This window comes from Sebastes umbrosus, chromosome 3 (genome assembly GCF_015220745.1).
Source record: "Sebastes umbrosus isolate fSebUmb1 chromosome 3, fSebUmb1.pri, whole genome shotgun sequence".
Classification (NCBI taxonomy): Eukaryota; Metazoa; Chordata; class Actinopteri; order Perciformes; family Sebastidae; genus Sebastes; species Sebastes umbrosus.
Window position 1 is genome coordinate 26,574,682 of NC_051271.1, and position 15,760 is coordinate 26,590,441.

At 43.4% G+C, this 15,760-nt stretch overlaps 1 protein-coding gene across 2 annotated transcripts in view; it reads right to left on the reverse strand.

Annotated features, from left to right (window-relative positions):
- Positions 1 to 686: 686 nt before the first annotated feature.
- The window catches only part of mxi1 (max interactor 1, dimerization protein), a 37,033-nt gene continuing 21,959 nt past the window's right edge, over positions 687 to 15,760 (reverse strand). For both annotated transcript variants that reach the window (XM_037764100.1, XM_037764101.1), the window contains exons 4-6: positions 7,119 to 7,233; positions 5,713 to 5,911; positions 687 to 4,782 (exon numbers count right to left, since the gene is read on the reverse strand). In XM_037764100.1, the coding sequence (XP_037620028.1) occupies positions 4,619 to 4,782; positions 5,713 to 5,911; positions 7,119 to 7,233 (478 nt within the window). In that variant the 3' untranslated portion in view covers positions 687 to 4,618. The remainder of the gene's footprint in view (positions 4,783 to 5,712; positions 5,912 to 7,118; positions 7,234 to 15,760) is intronic.

Genomic DNA, 15,760 nt, shown 5'->3' on the forward strand with positions numbered 1-15,760 from the left:
TAGATCTTCGTCAGCTTCGGATATATCTTTTGGCACATCAGAACCACATTATCATTGGTATCAGGACCGTAAAAAGATTGTGCAAGAAACCACGTTTATTCCGAAGAAAGAACCACATGGACCTAATGGGGAAGCTGCCTCTTTTGTGGAGGAGAAAATTACTTTTTTTCTCGTAAAGTTATGACTTTATTCTCGTAATATTACAACTTTTTTTTCTTGAAATAGTATGACTTTATTCTCATTAAATTACAACTTTTTCACATAATATAATGACTTTATTCTCGAAATCTCAGATTTTTTTCCCCCAATGTGGCCCTAATAGTCCGTCATACTATTTCCCCTCTAAAATAACATACAAAATTACTACTTTATAATATTATGACTTTACTCTCATAATACTACGACTTTTTTCTCTTAAACTTATGACTTTAATCTCATAGTACAAGGTTTTTTTTCTTGTAAAATTCTGACTTTATTCTCGTAATATTATTACTTTATTCTCAAAATCTCAGATTTATTAATTTTTTCTCAATGTGGCCGTAATACTCCGTCATAAGATTGAGACCTTTGACAGCAACAAAAAAAAACAACATTTAACTCAATGCAAATTCAACTGTGTTTTGAATACAGGATGTTTTGCAGTACATTCAGCATTGACACATCGTATAAAGACGCCGGTTGAGTCATTCAGGTTTGAAAATCTTGGTGTTTTTATTGTAAGTATTGCATCTTCAACTTACATGACTAGAATCATCATCATCATCAGACTGCATGTATTACAAAGGATGGCCACATGTTCAGAACAACAGGACGACTCCCTACGGGACTGCTCGTTTGGTTGGGCTAACTCGACTTCGTGGACCCGTTTGCTCAAAGCCAGACGCCAGAATGGAGCGCGGTTTACAAAAGACACTGCCAACAACGTCCACTTTGTCGTGGCTGGTACACTTCTGGCCAAGCTGCACAACTGGAAAGTTAACCTGAACCACCGTCAGGACCGCAAGTCTACACCTACAGCTTAAAACACGGAGGTAAAAATATAGCTTTGTGATCACCAGCTTATGAAGATATGCTATTGTTTTGAATCTGCAGCATTGCCAGAAACTCTTTGTCAGACATCCCAACTAACCTGGGCTGATCCAGGACCAGTCTGCACTGAACTCAGAGCTGAGCTCAGTTAACTTTCAGTGCAAAATCATAGCTGCAAATGATGTGAGTCAGTTGTTATATCTGACGTTGGCTATATTTGTCTTTTTATGACAAACACTCTCCAGAAGTCTGATATTTACTGAGTAGCAGGTGGGAATGAGCCCAGCTGAGATCGGTGCAGACTAGTCACGGAGCAGGTGCCTCTCTAAAGCTCAGCCTTAGTAAGAACATGGAGCACACACACTCACTCACTCATTCACACACACACTCACACACACACACACACACTGTACACTCACATGAGAGAGGACAGACCTGGCTTCAGTAAAATCTGTTCTTATAGTTTGTTTTATCCCGTCTGGGAATACAAGATCAGAGTAGTTTTGCCACATGAGACAACACAACGACTGCCAGACAGTTTTCACACGTTTCAGTGATAAACAACAAAAACCAACACTATCAGAATCGCCCCGATGCAGTAAAAATATATTGTACTCCAAGCAGGTTAAAACAGCACTAGAGTAGGATGCGATCCAGGAGTGGAATTCATTTTGTCGTCAAACATGGGACCTTTTTTTTTTTTTTTTTTTTCTGTCAGCAGTGGAGGTTCATAAAACCAACATATGAAGACGAAAACAAAAGAGTTGAAGGTTAATAACTTAAACAGGGGAAGAATAAATGTAAACTGTCCCTCAGAGAGAGAGAGAGATAAAGAGAGAGGACACTGAGGTGTTCTGAGGTGGTTTTGGCATATATACTTTTTTAATAATCAAGCACCAGAAGCGGTGACTTTCTGATTCAGTGCCAAGTCCAACAACCTCGACGTAGCTCCGCAGAGAACGTACTTGTCAAACTCTACACCTTAATGATGTCCTTCAAAGGAACTGAAGGATTTGTTCTTTTTCTGTTTGTGTTTTTCTTTAAATCCTCAGTCGGAGGCGTTGAATTGTAAATGTAAGACACATTTTGTCAACTAGAACACATGTCTAATAGAGACTACGATCCTCCTAATAGAGGAAAGTGGAGTTTTAGACCCCTTTTATTGTGTAGTAACTGGCTCAATAATTGCCAGTAAAGTCTTGGCTATCAATAAGCCATGTGCAGAGATAACCTCCCCCTCTCAACACCCAAAAACAACCGCACAGGAGAACTTATGAACAAGATGGCAAATGTTTCACCTTGGAAGGCATTTTGTCTGTCAGCCTATGCGGTTGTTTCAGGTCTGCGTTTACGGTAAGAGGCGTGTTGTCGGGGTAGTCGGCTCCGGACAAGGCCGGCGACTCTAAACAGGCGAGGCTCAGCACTAGGAGCAGCTTAGGGGCCCAATTACATTTCAAGTGTCCATTGAATAAAACATCAGAAAATAAAAAAAGAAAACAAAAATGGCTACATTTCATATCCCCTCCCGCCCTCCCCACCCGAAACAAATGAACAAAAAGCAATAAAATATACAATTCTTAAAATACGGAATGAGGAATAAGCATGAAAAAAGAGGAGTGAAGTAAGACAGAACCAAAATAAGTTAACTTCTTTCTTTCCCCATTGCTTGTGTTCTTTGAGGGAAATGAGAAATAAATATTTAAAAAGGGAGGTGTTTTTTTGTTTTTTTTCATTCACATACAAAAGGATTCATGTGAGCTCCATGAGAGAGAAAGACAGTGGGGAAAAAAGAAAAATAAGATACAGAGAACTGTGGTTGAAGTGCAATTCTTAATGCCAGTGGAGTTGGGATGGCGAACATTGACATCATACAACCCGTTTTCTTCTTTTCCTCCACAGATCACCTGACCACCAGTGGAATGCCATATACAGCTTTTACCCCCCCCCTCCATTTCATGAACATTATAAACAAGAGAAAAAAGTCTAATAAATAAAAAGAGTGCCACACAAACTCTCCAACAGAAGTCATACTGGATGGGAAGTTGCTCCGTTGTTCGTGTTTTTTTTTTTTCACTTTGAAGAGTAACTTTTTGTTTCCTTGTCAGCGCAGCAACAGAATGAATAACTTCTTTTACACCAGCAAACTGAACAAAGTAATAGCGTCCGTGCCACATCCACTGTCAATCTGAAGAGGATCAAATCTTTCTTTTTTAAATGCACAATAAACACAGGTCAAACAGCAACAGAGGCAATAGTTCTATCCATGAGCTCTAACTTTTTTTCTTTTTAAAAAAACTCCTTTTGAAGGTTTAATTCATTAAGCTATTTGTATGTACAAAACAAAAAAAGAAGTAATTTGGACGGTCACACAGTCTTTAGGGGAGAAAAGAAAAATAAATGTGAAGGAGTTGGAACTGACGGGACGAAAAAGGACTACAAGAGTTATTGCTTGTTACTGCTGGAAAGAGGATGGACATCTATTCCAAAGTTTGTTGTTGTTTGGACTTTTTCCTTGTTGCTGTTTTTGTTTTTTTTCTTGGTTTGTGCCGTTTCTATGGACAGCTCTAAAGTAGGCAAGTGCAGGATAGCTTGTCGTAGCTGCTTGTCGAGGGGGAGAGAAACCAAAACAAAACACACACACACACAAGTTACAATTTCCACTCTTTGAAAAAGCACTGAGCACCCACATTCGACAGGAATGTTGTTGTTTTTCTTTTCCTCCATTCTCTTTTTTTGGTTGTTTTCCTCCGTGCTTGGTTGGAAACAATCGTTGCAGACACACTTTGTTTTGCTTTAAAAGCTTAGTGGTGGTAGATCTGATCTGCTTCCCCCGTTGGTTTGTTTCACAATAGCACCAATTCGAGTGTCCGAGCGTCTGCGGTGTCGAGCAGAGGAAATGAGAGAAACAATAAGACGAGGGTTGAATTCAGGGCTGAAGGGGATGTTCATCAGGGCCACGCTGTGTTGATATGGCAAAGTTCACCCACGGTGTTGATTATAGTCCAGATTAGATGTGCTACTGTTTATCCAGGCCCGACACCAGAACGTTAAGAAGGGATACACAGGACCAGCTCAACACACACACACACACACACCACAGGAGAGAGAACCAAACTACTTCAATATCATATGAGTTTAAGTGCATGTTGGATCAAATTAGGGGTTGTGTGTGTCTTTCAAAAATTCAGACATTTGACAGTTCAAGGAAATAAAAGTAAAATCATTCATTTCGTGGGTTTAAAAATCAAGATGATGTGTATTTTTTTTTATATCAACCAGGTCTCTGATCTCCTTTTAAAAGAAGATTAAAACCAACTGGCAGTTTCACATCACTGTGTTTGGGTCCCTGGTGTCGGTGTTGGTCGGGGCAGCTCAAAGTTCAGAAGTGAGGAGAAGCTCTCAGCGAAGCTCCTCCAACAGCGCAGGAGGGAGCGCTGCTGAGAGGCAGGAGCGACAGGGACGCCGTTAGCTGGGGGGCGGCGTGGCCGTCATCGTCGGAGGTGGCATGGCTGGATGGATAAACAGATGGGAGGGCAGGTGGGTTTGGCAGGGGGGTGGTGGTGGTGGTGGTGGTGGTGGTGGCGGGGCTCTAGGAGGAGAAGGCAAGTTTGACACTGCAGGAGGAGTAGCCCTCGTCGCTGGCCATGCTCTGCAGGCTGCTGTGGTCGTCCAGGTCGCTGGTGCTGGCTGTGCTCACACTGTCCAGCTCTCCATGGGAGAACTCCGTGCTTTCCACGTCCACTTCGATCTCCTCTGCAGCCGAGGATGGAGAGATGAACAGAGAGAGGGGCGGAGAAGTGGAAAAATACATTAGTGTCAGCATAATGGGGTTGCTTTAGGTATAAGGCTGACAATATTCTATTTTCTTAAAGCCATTTCTCGCTAGTGCGATGCGAAAATGCGGTGCGTGAATACGGAAAATGTGCGTGCGAATTTTCCGTAAGACAGCTATGCAGTTCCAGCGTGAATTATCCGCATCATCGATCATCTATCTACCCAATGAGTTTCCTAAGTAGTGTCTGTGCCGACACAACAAAAACCTAACCAGACGTTAACTACAAATTAAAATACAAAACTAATCAGACCCCAAATTTGATGCTAACGCTAGATACGCTAAATATTTTTTCCCCTGCATGAATGCTCTGCAGGTGTGTAAGCATTCATAAGAACCCACAAAATCACTTTTTCTAAATTTCCATGCAAATTTTTTGGACGGAAATCAGTGCTTGGTGTGAAACAGCTTTAAGAGTTAAAAGACCAAAACCAACAATGTGTATAAATCGCTACACAATGAGTTATCTTCTAGTCAAACACTTTATATCATTATTTACATGACTATATTGCAGCGGTCCATGTAAATAAATATGTATCCAATAAACATGGTTCAGTTCCACTTGGTTGAACCAGGATGGAATCAGGTTGGAGTGACAGAAACTAACGAAGGCTTTAATTTGTTACTTCAACTAACCAAAGTTTACTTTAAAACTTTTAGGAAGCATTCACATTTTAAACCTCTTTCCAGGGAATTTGTGTTGATTGTTTTCAGCAACACTTCACTTCACATCCAGTACCAGAGAGACTCTGACGGGTACAACCTCAATGTGGTAAATCTAGGTCAGGAGCAGCTTGAGGGTTTGAGGTCACTAAATTAAAATCCTGTTTAAAGACTGCGGCCTAACTCACCTTGGTCAGAGTCAGAGCGGTCGGAGCAGAGGGTGGAGCCCACGCTGTCCATGCGTATCCTCTCCCCCTCCCCTGGGCTGCTCTGGGCGGCAGCACCGCTGCCTCCCCTCAGCAGCTCCAGCTGGCGATGGAGGTGCCTCTGCTCCCGCTCCAGAGACTCCAGCTGGTACTGGCTCTTCCTGTCTGCCTCTTCAAGTTTCTGGTGGAGAGAAAGGGCAGGGGTAGACAGAGGGAAGGTTAATTGTGTGCGTCAGGGGCCAGGGTGAGACGAGGATGTATAGATAAAGTGTAAGAGGAGAGGATAGCCAGATAAAAATGACGTTAAGAAAAAAGGTGAGACACAAGATTAGTAGGTGGCTGTGAGAAATATAGAGGAGATAAGAGAGCGAGAGAGGGAAAGCTGGAAGAACAACTTGAGCAACAGTACTGAGATACGAAAGAGATAGATATTAGTCTGTAAGGGAATTCTTTTCATATGAAAAAGACTGTCAGAATACAAACGCAGCACAAAACAAACAAACAGCACCTGTTTTAGAGTTCAGCCACTAAAACGTTTGTGTCCCTTGGACTTTCCTCCTGCCAGCTCTGAACCCCCTAAATGATTTCCCTCACCTGCCTTGTTTACACCGTGTCGCCTCCTTTACTCGCTGCCTCTGTTCACGCCTCGTGCCTTGACAATATAAGCGAGGGCCGTGGCAGGGACCGATACAGCCGCATGTTGTGCGTCTAACCTTGTAGCCTCATGTCACGGTCGCCGACAGTGACGAGCATGACTCCGGCGACGTACCAAAACAATAGGCCGTCAATAAGAGATGGAGAGACTCAAGTTGACAGCAGCAGAAGTGCCGAGTGGTGACGGCAGTAGTGGGGGGGGTGTGGGGGGGCACACAACAACAACATGGGCTTTATGCATCCCATGAATACACGCTACGGCCGGCCCCACGCAGGCTGCTCAATCTCAGGCAGTCACATGCCTGTTTATTAAGTGGATGGGAAAGCATGAAACGGGATGCCTTAACGTGTTATATGCTCAGGCAGGGAAATTATCACCAGTGACCAGCTGAATACTGGATACATTCTGGCTGGAGTTTGTTTGCATAAGACAATTTTTAAGGCTGTGGGGAAATGTATTATATTTACACACCAAAACGGTGTTTTTGTCAAAACATTTGGATGGAATCCAAGCAGGGATTTATTTTTTTTATGGTAGTGTATGTTGTATCAACATATCGTGACCATAACTGTCTGGTTTTCATCATCAATACATCGTGTGTGCGTCATTGTCATATCTTTTATTTCCTATGCCACTACCGGTCTTGCTTAAATGATGCACTTTCTTCTTGTGCCCTGTGGTTCATATAGATATTTATACGTCTTTAGCGCTGTGTGGGTGAGCTCTCCTATACCTTTATGTGTGCTTTGGCTTTGTTGAGCAGGCCCAGGGTGGTGTGGCGGTTGCAGTCGGGTCCCAGGGGTATGAGGGTCTTCAACCTCTCGAGACACAGCCGCAGGTGAGCTCGTCTGCAGAGGAGAGACAGGAACGGAAAGAGAAACAGAACCATTAGATACATGACAATGTACAGTAGGGAAGGACTACAGCCTGGGCAGTAAAATGTGAAATGCATTGCATGCTGGTAGTTAAATGTCTTGCTCAATAGCACCTTTATATCAAAGGTCAGAAGGTTCTTAAAGAGAAAGTTCACCCTAAAATGCTATTTAAAAAGGGACTGTATGTAAGTTTCTACAAGTAAAAAATTTTTTTAATGTGTGGACCGGTAGGAACTTAACCTAAAAAGTGAGACCTTCCGCAACTTTCTGGATTTCCTCTATCAGCCAGGAGACTGCTTTTAATGTAAAGAATGCGAGATGTTTTTTCCAGGAAAATCGAACGGATGTGACGTCATGCGCACTCGCGAGTGCCTTTACCCTCTTCAGCTCTGCTACAGAAATGGAGTCCGCTAATGCCAACAAACAACCAGCCACAACCACAACTCAGACTCCAACACAAACTCCACGGAAGCAAAAAATAACCAAAGTTATATCTGGTAAAGCCCGTCTAGCAAAACAGGAATGTGACCGACGTCGTGGGGGAAAACTCGGATCAACATCGGCCGGGCCTTCGATTCATGGAGAGACCTTCGTTTGGCTTTGGGTATCAAAACGGACCCCAAGCTGGCAAAATTCCTACTGGACAGGTTAGCCAACATTACTGTCAAGCATGTGAAATATATAGTGATATTGTGGTTTTAGCTGTCAGTCATGTTCAGCCTTGTGTGTGTCGCCTCACTGTTTTGACCGATGCTCGCTCGTGTCTACGTAATACCAGCAGGACGCTGACTGTCGTTGACTTAACGGCAACAGGTGTCACTCTTAACAAGCAATTTCTGATTCTCACATAGAGCCCCTTTAAACCAGCTGCCCTCTATGTTATTCTGTGGTATTCTCTATTTTCTCATGTGCAGATAACTGGCTAAACACAGATGTCAAGCTATTTACATGACATTACACCCACCCCTGGTAAAAGCAGCAGCTGTTCTTAGTGGGTTCTGAGCATCTGAGGGTGGATTTTTCCTTTTAAAAAAAGATCTACACTTCAGCACCTAAATGCAAGCAGCATTCTGTCATCTCGGGACGCGAGCTCATTAAGACACATTGTAATTCTTACTTTGTAAGAATCCACCAGCTGCAGACCCGGCGCATGTATTGTAAATCCCGGCTTATAGTTCAACAACACAGCAGGTTGCGTATGATTCACGTCTCATGTAAGCCTCGACACGATACATTATCCTCTGCTGGTATTTCTTTGCACCCAGCTGTAGTTAGTTACCCTTCTCGCCTACATTGCAAACAACAAGTTTTAGCTAAGGGGAGAGGGAGTGAGGTGAGGTGTAATGGCATTTCCTGGACCCTGCTCGGCTCGGACGCTCCATCATCCTGACAGTCCCTTATTCCGTGACTGCAGACAGGCCAGGCCTGCTATCTATCCTGCTAATGGCTCTGGGTTGAGAGGTAACGGGTGATAATTGTGGCTATAACACAATCAGCGCTCCATTAGCGGGAGCTGCCCTTTCAGCGAGCCTGAAGGGAAAAGTGGAGAGACATTAAGAGTCAGTGGACTCAGCGGAGCCACCCAGGACCTCCAGAACAATCTCTGGGGGGAAAGCCCAAAAGAGACGAGCCCAGGGGACCGGACTGTACTGATTACACCGCTGGGCTAGACTGCTCTCTGCTATGCTCTGCTGCTTTAAGACTGGTGGAGACATGTGAGCACCGGCTAGACGTATATCTGTCTGTGTGCATGTTTGTGTGCGAAGGGGAGGCTCAGCTATGCATGGATGGTGCTGATAAGAACACGAGAGGCCATTAGGCCACTCCAGTACAGTATGTATTTATATAAGAGTGTGTGCTTAAACTACGTGAACAAGACAAGAAGTGCTGCGTGTCTGGGGAGTGAAAGAGGAGGTCTCCTGATTCAGTCTACAGCTCTAAAAGGTTGGAAGTCACAAGACATGCACACGTGGTGTTTTTTTGTGATTCTTTGTGGAAAAACTCAGTTTCAGATCTGTCAATTAAATCAACTAATCGATTAGTAGACAAAATCGTATGAGTCTTAGTCGACTTTGCTAGAGGACAGTAGGGCTGCACAATTAATCGAATATTAATCGCGATCACAAGTTTGGCTTCCCACAATTAAACGAACATGATGGACTGTGATATTGACGTTTAAAATGCTCCACTCATAGAAAACTCTGCTGCACAAATCAAGTGCTTCCTAAACTAACAGCTAGAGACGCACCGTGAATCAGCAGTAGATCGAAGCCAGACAGTTTTCAGCTGTCTCAAATCAGATCAACTGCAAGTCCAAAATAAGCCGTGAAGGAACAACCTTAAAAATACTGGGAACAACTAACTTAATCAGACATTTATTATGCTGTCATTCGTTCCCATGCATGTTGCTCAGACGTCTGGGAGACGTCTAGGACGCGCTACAGAGAGGACAACATGGCAGAATATCCGTCCCAGTACATCCAGTTCTCACCATTTTTGTTCAACACTTGATCATGTGGAAATGAGGCGTTTTACTGCAATTTGCCATGTTTGCCACATAAGCGTTTTCAAATTAAGTAGGCCATGTACAGGGAACGTTTCAACATTGCTTATAGGCCAATAAATTATTTATTGTGTGCAGCTGTAGCTGAAGAGCTGACACAAATATAATTTCACGTTACATGCAAGAACAAACTCGCACTTGCTCGTGAACATCCTATCTGTAATCCTAAATGCTCAATTTTAGGATCTCGTATGCGCTTTTTCCTTAGTCACAAATGCAAAAAATGTTCCGTACACAGGAGTGCCTGATAAGGGAGGCTGAGAGGGCAGAGCAGGACACACTGATCATGTACGGGCCTGTATGTCTGGCCTGTCAGGCGTCTAGTTAGCAGACACCGGAGCCCACGATCTTCTCCTCCACTCCCATCGAGATTAAAACAACCATTTTAGCAGACAACCTCAGATAACCCCCACTTACAACCACTCCAGTCCTCCTTCCCACCCTCCCCTCTCCGTGACCCAGCTGACATGATGAATGTAGGGAGGAAGCAGGGGTACGCTGACCGCACAGTCAGGCACCGCAGAGTATCACCACATGGCTAGGACCGAAATATCCCATTATGGGTCTCAGCGCTAAGACCTCTATTAGTGAGTGCGGTGTGAGGCGTCACTCGTCGGGCTGCTGAATCGCCACTTTTTTGCAGAGTCAGTGTTAAACCACAAACACCCTTTCACACTCATATGATGATGAGGAGGAGTCTGCCACGCTGGCATCTCTTTAAGCACTTTGAGTCCTGGTTCAGCTACCTTATGTACTGTGTGTATCTCCTCTAACAGCAACACATGCTACTGGGCACTCAAACACCCTCATCGTGCATTGATAGACCGACATGTGAGACGTACAGCGTGACATTTGTCCTAATCTCTGGGGCCATGACGTGCTCTGCCGTGGAGCGCTCTGATAACTGCAGGAGGTAAAAGAAGCGGAGAAGAGGGAGTGACGGAGGAACAGTGTGTGACTGTGAGAGAAGGAGAAGAGAGAGTGAGTACTAATGTGTAATTCATGGCCATCACATTGGGCTGCCTGGTTACGGGGAAGTCAAACAACTGGAACTCTTATTCTCAGCTGCCCAAGCATTTCAGAAAGAGCGACTAATGGCAGAGACCGGTTTATCATGTTAGTCTGCACCACCAGCACTATCTCTAACTGTCTCACTAAGGGGTTAAAGGTCATAAGCTACCTGCTACCGGAGATGCCCCCAAGACAGGCCCTTAATCTCTGAAAAAGGGCTTGTTTATCATGTCGACCCACAGCCAAAGAGCTTAAGCCATCTGCAGCTTACGATATGAGTGGCGGCTTGTGACCATAAATACCTGCGTGCTGCAGCCAGAACCTCTCTTTGCCTCTGCCCTCTTGTAGCCACGTAACCAGCAACCTACCGTTTCCCTGAGTTCTTAGAAAAGACTGGTGCCAGTTACATAAACAGCAATGGATTCACTGTGCAGCCACCATAACTTCATGTCCTCAAGCTGCTAAAGCGAACGATTGGTAAAGTACACTTTGTTAAAGGATGTGACAATCACAGGATGGCAGGCAGTGTCATCATTCATCTGGTGTTAAAATGCTCCCCTGAGAGGAGTCCTAACAAGCAACAGCATGTAAGAGCCAAAAGTAGACCGAATGGCGATGTTAGCTGTACTATTAGTTAGCTATGTTTAGCTCCGTTATAAAAGTATTTAGATTTAAAAAAATCATATAGATGCAATGATTATAGTTGACATTAGGACGGCAACCCAAAGATATTCAGTTTACCGTTATAGAGGAGTAAAGAAACCGGAAAAATATTCACATTGGAATCAGAAAATGTCGATTTTTTTTAAATTACTCACACGGATAAATCGATTATGAAAATAGTTGGCGATTAAGTTAATAGTTGACAACTAATCATTGCAGCTCTAGTTGACATATTGAGAAACTCAATGAGTTATCGAAAAAATAATCAAAACAACAAAGCCATAACTGCAATGAATGACAGGATCTCTATGACAAGGTGACAAAGGAGTATATAATAGAACATTAATTAAAATATCCCTACTGCAGACTAATACTAGTGAAGGCTTCTTTGTTTTTCCAGCATCTAATGAATGGCACAGCAAGCTGTAGGTTGTCTGAATGGGGAACTCTTCATCTGTGGCGGATTACATAACAAGTGGCCAGTTGCTACCAGGACCTGTGCTCCAAACTGTCACGCACAGCGGGGATATCAAATCCCTTGCTGACAATGTATTCAGCGGTGGGAGGTTCCTGGGAACGCTAGCGAATACAATAGCATGTTTCATTTTGTTTTTTGCTGCCTTGCGGGTATACCTTAGTAAACAGCTGTTTTTGCAATCCCACGCTCTCTCTGGTAGTGAGGCAGTGAGTCTACAACACAGGTCGATTTATAATGTACCTGGCTATTCAAAAGGAAACCACATCTAAAACTGCTGCTGATCTCTAATCTAAAATAGCTTTTTAGACGGGAGAGTTTAGTCCTCATTTGTTAATGATGAGTTTATTTTTTTTATACTTCTCCTAAACAATGACGTCTCAATTAATGCTGGCTCGGTTCAGAAATTATTAGTTATTTTTGAAATAAGAGCGAAACATGCATTTCAACAGGTACATTGCAAGTATTATTAAGCATTTACTAAAATTGTCGCAAGAACAGATCAAGGCAAAAGAGGTCTACTAAAAAAAACAATAATAAAAAAAATAAAACGCCAGCTGATTTATTCCCCTGCTCCACACCCATGAAAAACAGGAGAATTAAAGTGTGCAGATTCTAAAGACACCACCTGCAGGCTCAGGACAGACACAGCCGGCCTTCCCTTTCCTCCTGAGACAATGGGGCACTTCCACTCTACCAGTGTGTGTGTGTGTGTGTGTGTGTGTGTGTGTGTGTGTGTGTGTGTGTTCCTGATGGGCCCCAGATGGGTACGCAGGCAGGCAGCTCTGCCTTTTGGCTTTGACATGTGAGCGAGCAGCCAGCCGGCCCCGGGTCACTGCACCACACCTTTCCTCCTCATCCACCCTCCTCTCTCTCATCCCCGCTCTCCATGAATCACGTGCAGCACCTGCCCTTTACTTCCATATCCAACTATACTTCCAGTCTTCTTTCCTTGCTTCAGTTCAGTTGAATTCAACTGCAAAGCTCTGCCTCGTTTCTAAGGTTAAGTAACACTGAGTAACATTTATACTCAAACAAATCTGTTGTCATTTCTATGCAGCTCTTCCTCTCGCTGTAGCCGTTTTCACTTGTTCTTGAAATGCGTCAAAAACGGCCTCCGATGTGAGCGAAGCAAAGTCCTTTTTAAAGCAGCACTTTGAAGCTCTCCCTGTTGGTATGGGAGAGCTGCCCACCACAGCTCTCACTGAACCTACGCACATCATATGTACATCTCTCGTCAGTACAGCTTCAACAACAGCTCTGCACTCAACCTCCCTCGTCCTTGTATTATCACACTCACACACGCAGAGTGCATGTGCCTTTGTAAGGGCACTGAAGGGCACACACACCTCTGTGTGCATGCATACACTACATACACACTGATACCTGACATCTCTGTAGTCAAAAACTATCCCTTTATTTTTTTGTCAGTGTGACTTGAAACAAGTGTAATGGCAGCAACAAGCTGTAATTCCATCAAGGTGACAGGAGCAGTCAGCAGAGTATAGTGTCTTGACAATATACCCATGACTCTGGAGGGATAACGCAAGAGAGAAGTGTGATGGGATTGTAAACATTTGCATTCAGACAACTTTTGAGCATATCCTTAGTCTTGTTAAAATACCAGAACGTAGACCATCTGGTCTTTTGCGGTGTTAAAGTGTGTGTGTGTGTGTGTGTGTGTGTATGTGTGTATTAGGCCTTTGCAAGCTCACAAATCTTTTTTTATGAAACGAAGGAATGTCACATGTATTTCAACTGCAGGAGCAGCATTCCAATACTTCAGCTGTGCCATAATTGTTGTTGTCCTGCAAAAAGTCTGCCGATTGGTCAAACACAAGCCTCCAGACTGCAACAACTTGTGTACAGAATTCCTTCATTCTATAAAACAAGCACTGGTAGTCTCTGAAATCAATATTAAGACTTACTTTTATTCATATTGACACTAAATGTAGCCGAGCTCCTGACTTGTGTTAGAAAGAAAAACAAAATTTAAATTTGTCATATGTGCAAACTTATTTCTCAAACCAAGCTCCATGTTTTCAATCCATTATCAGCAATTTGCCAAATATATTTAATGGCCTTAAGCTGGGAATGAACTGTACGATTTTAGAAATGTTGCTGTGTAATTCCCACTCCTACTGTAGGAGTAGATCGTTTGTGATGTAAAGACAAATATAACGATTTATGTGCTCACACTGTGCGGTCCGATCGTCAGCCACTGTATGTGTAAAATAGAAAAAAAAACACGGCCCGTTGGCCCCTGCGGTCCGTTCTGGCTGTTAACAGCTGTCAAAGATTCGTTTGAAAGCTCCGAGGCAGGTAAAGTTTGTTTGCCTGCAGAGGTCTGTATGGGTCACAATGCTAACAAGGCAGAAACGTGCTGCATTCATCATCTGTGCCATCCTGTCTGCTGAAACGTCTAAGAAAAAAAAGAAGAAAAAAAAGGCGTATATGGATTTGCAGGCAGCTAGGAATATGGTTTTGCAGAGAGAATTGGAGGTAAGCTAGCTATGTTTTACTATATCTAGTGTACATTGTTATCTTGATAGCTACGCTCTGATTACTGGAAAAATCTGAAAAAAGGCAGTGACGTTGGGGAATCGGCTCGTGGCTCTGCTTCAACTGTGCGAGAGCCTGTGGACAGCTGACCAAAACTTCTGACATGTCAGAAATTCATCGGTTGGGAGGAGTTAATCGGCCCTCGGGCCCCTTGCACTTCACGGCAAACGACGCCCGACAAAGCTGAAATTTGGGCCGATTCTAAAATGAGTCGTGCGGCTCCAAATTAAACTCCGGGCCAGAAACGGTCTAAAATCGTACAGTGTATGCCCAGCTTTAAGGATTCTATAGTCCTGGAGTTAGTTCCTGAGATGATTTGGTTTTGAAGTCCTACATTATGTGATGCTAACAACATCTAATCTTCCAGTATTTTCCTTTTCACCCCTTTTTTAATAGGGGCACACATCATCTACAATTTCTGTTTGTTGTGCAGTGATGTTATTTTCAAAGTAATTCTTAAGACTAAATGACACGAGACATAATTTTTCTTGCTCAGATGCATCCTTTTACTTAGAAGACATTACTTGATGTAAACAACTAGGGAGCCGTCAAGTTTTTCAGATGTTACTTAAAGCCTCACTTGATTATCTTACGTGGCTAAACTGACAGAAATATGTGCAAATCTGATGTCTGGCGTTTCCTAGGTGGAGTGAGTATTGAGAGGGGAAAGGGCTGAGCAGAGAAAAAGGAGTGTGAATAAAAGAAATAAAGAACAGCTGGGCCTGGAGTGACACGAACAGAATTGTATTTTTTCTTCTTCTCAGCCACCAAATGCAACTGCAAACAGCGCTGCCAAAGCTACCAGAGTTTCTGCTTATTTTTCATTCAAAGTCCTCTGGAATCGACACCATTAGTTGAAGCGCGAGGAGCGATGGAGAAGAAAAAAAATATGGCTGCCCTAGATTCCAAACTTGTGAATACATAAATAATGGATAACTTCTCAGGCCATCCAAGATGTCTGACATAATTACTGGACGTTCTCTTAAAAGGGGAGGGTCAGATTTCCAACCCAGATACCAGTCAATACACTTCTCTTTGGCAAATCCCACACTCTCTCAAACCCATTTAACACACACACACACACACACACACACGATTTGACCTACTTCTAATACGAGCAGAGGGGGAGGAAATTTGACCCTTCACCCAGTTATTACACTAATTACACATCACCAATGACCGTCTCAGCGGTAAATCTCCCAAATTGACATGCGAAAGGAAATTAA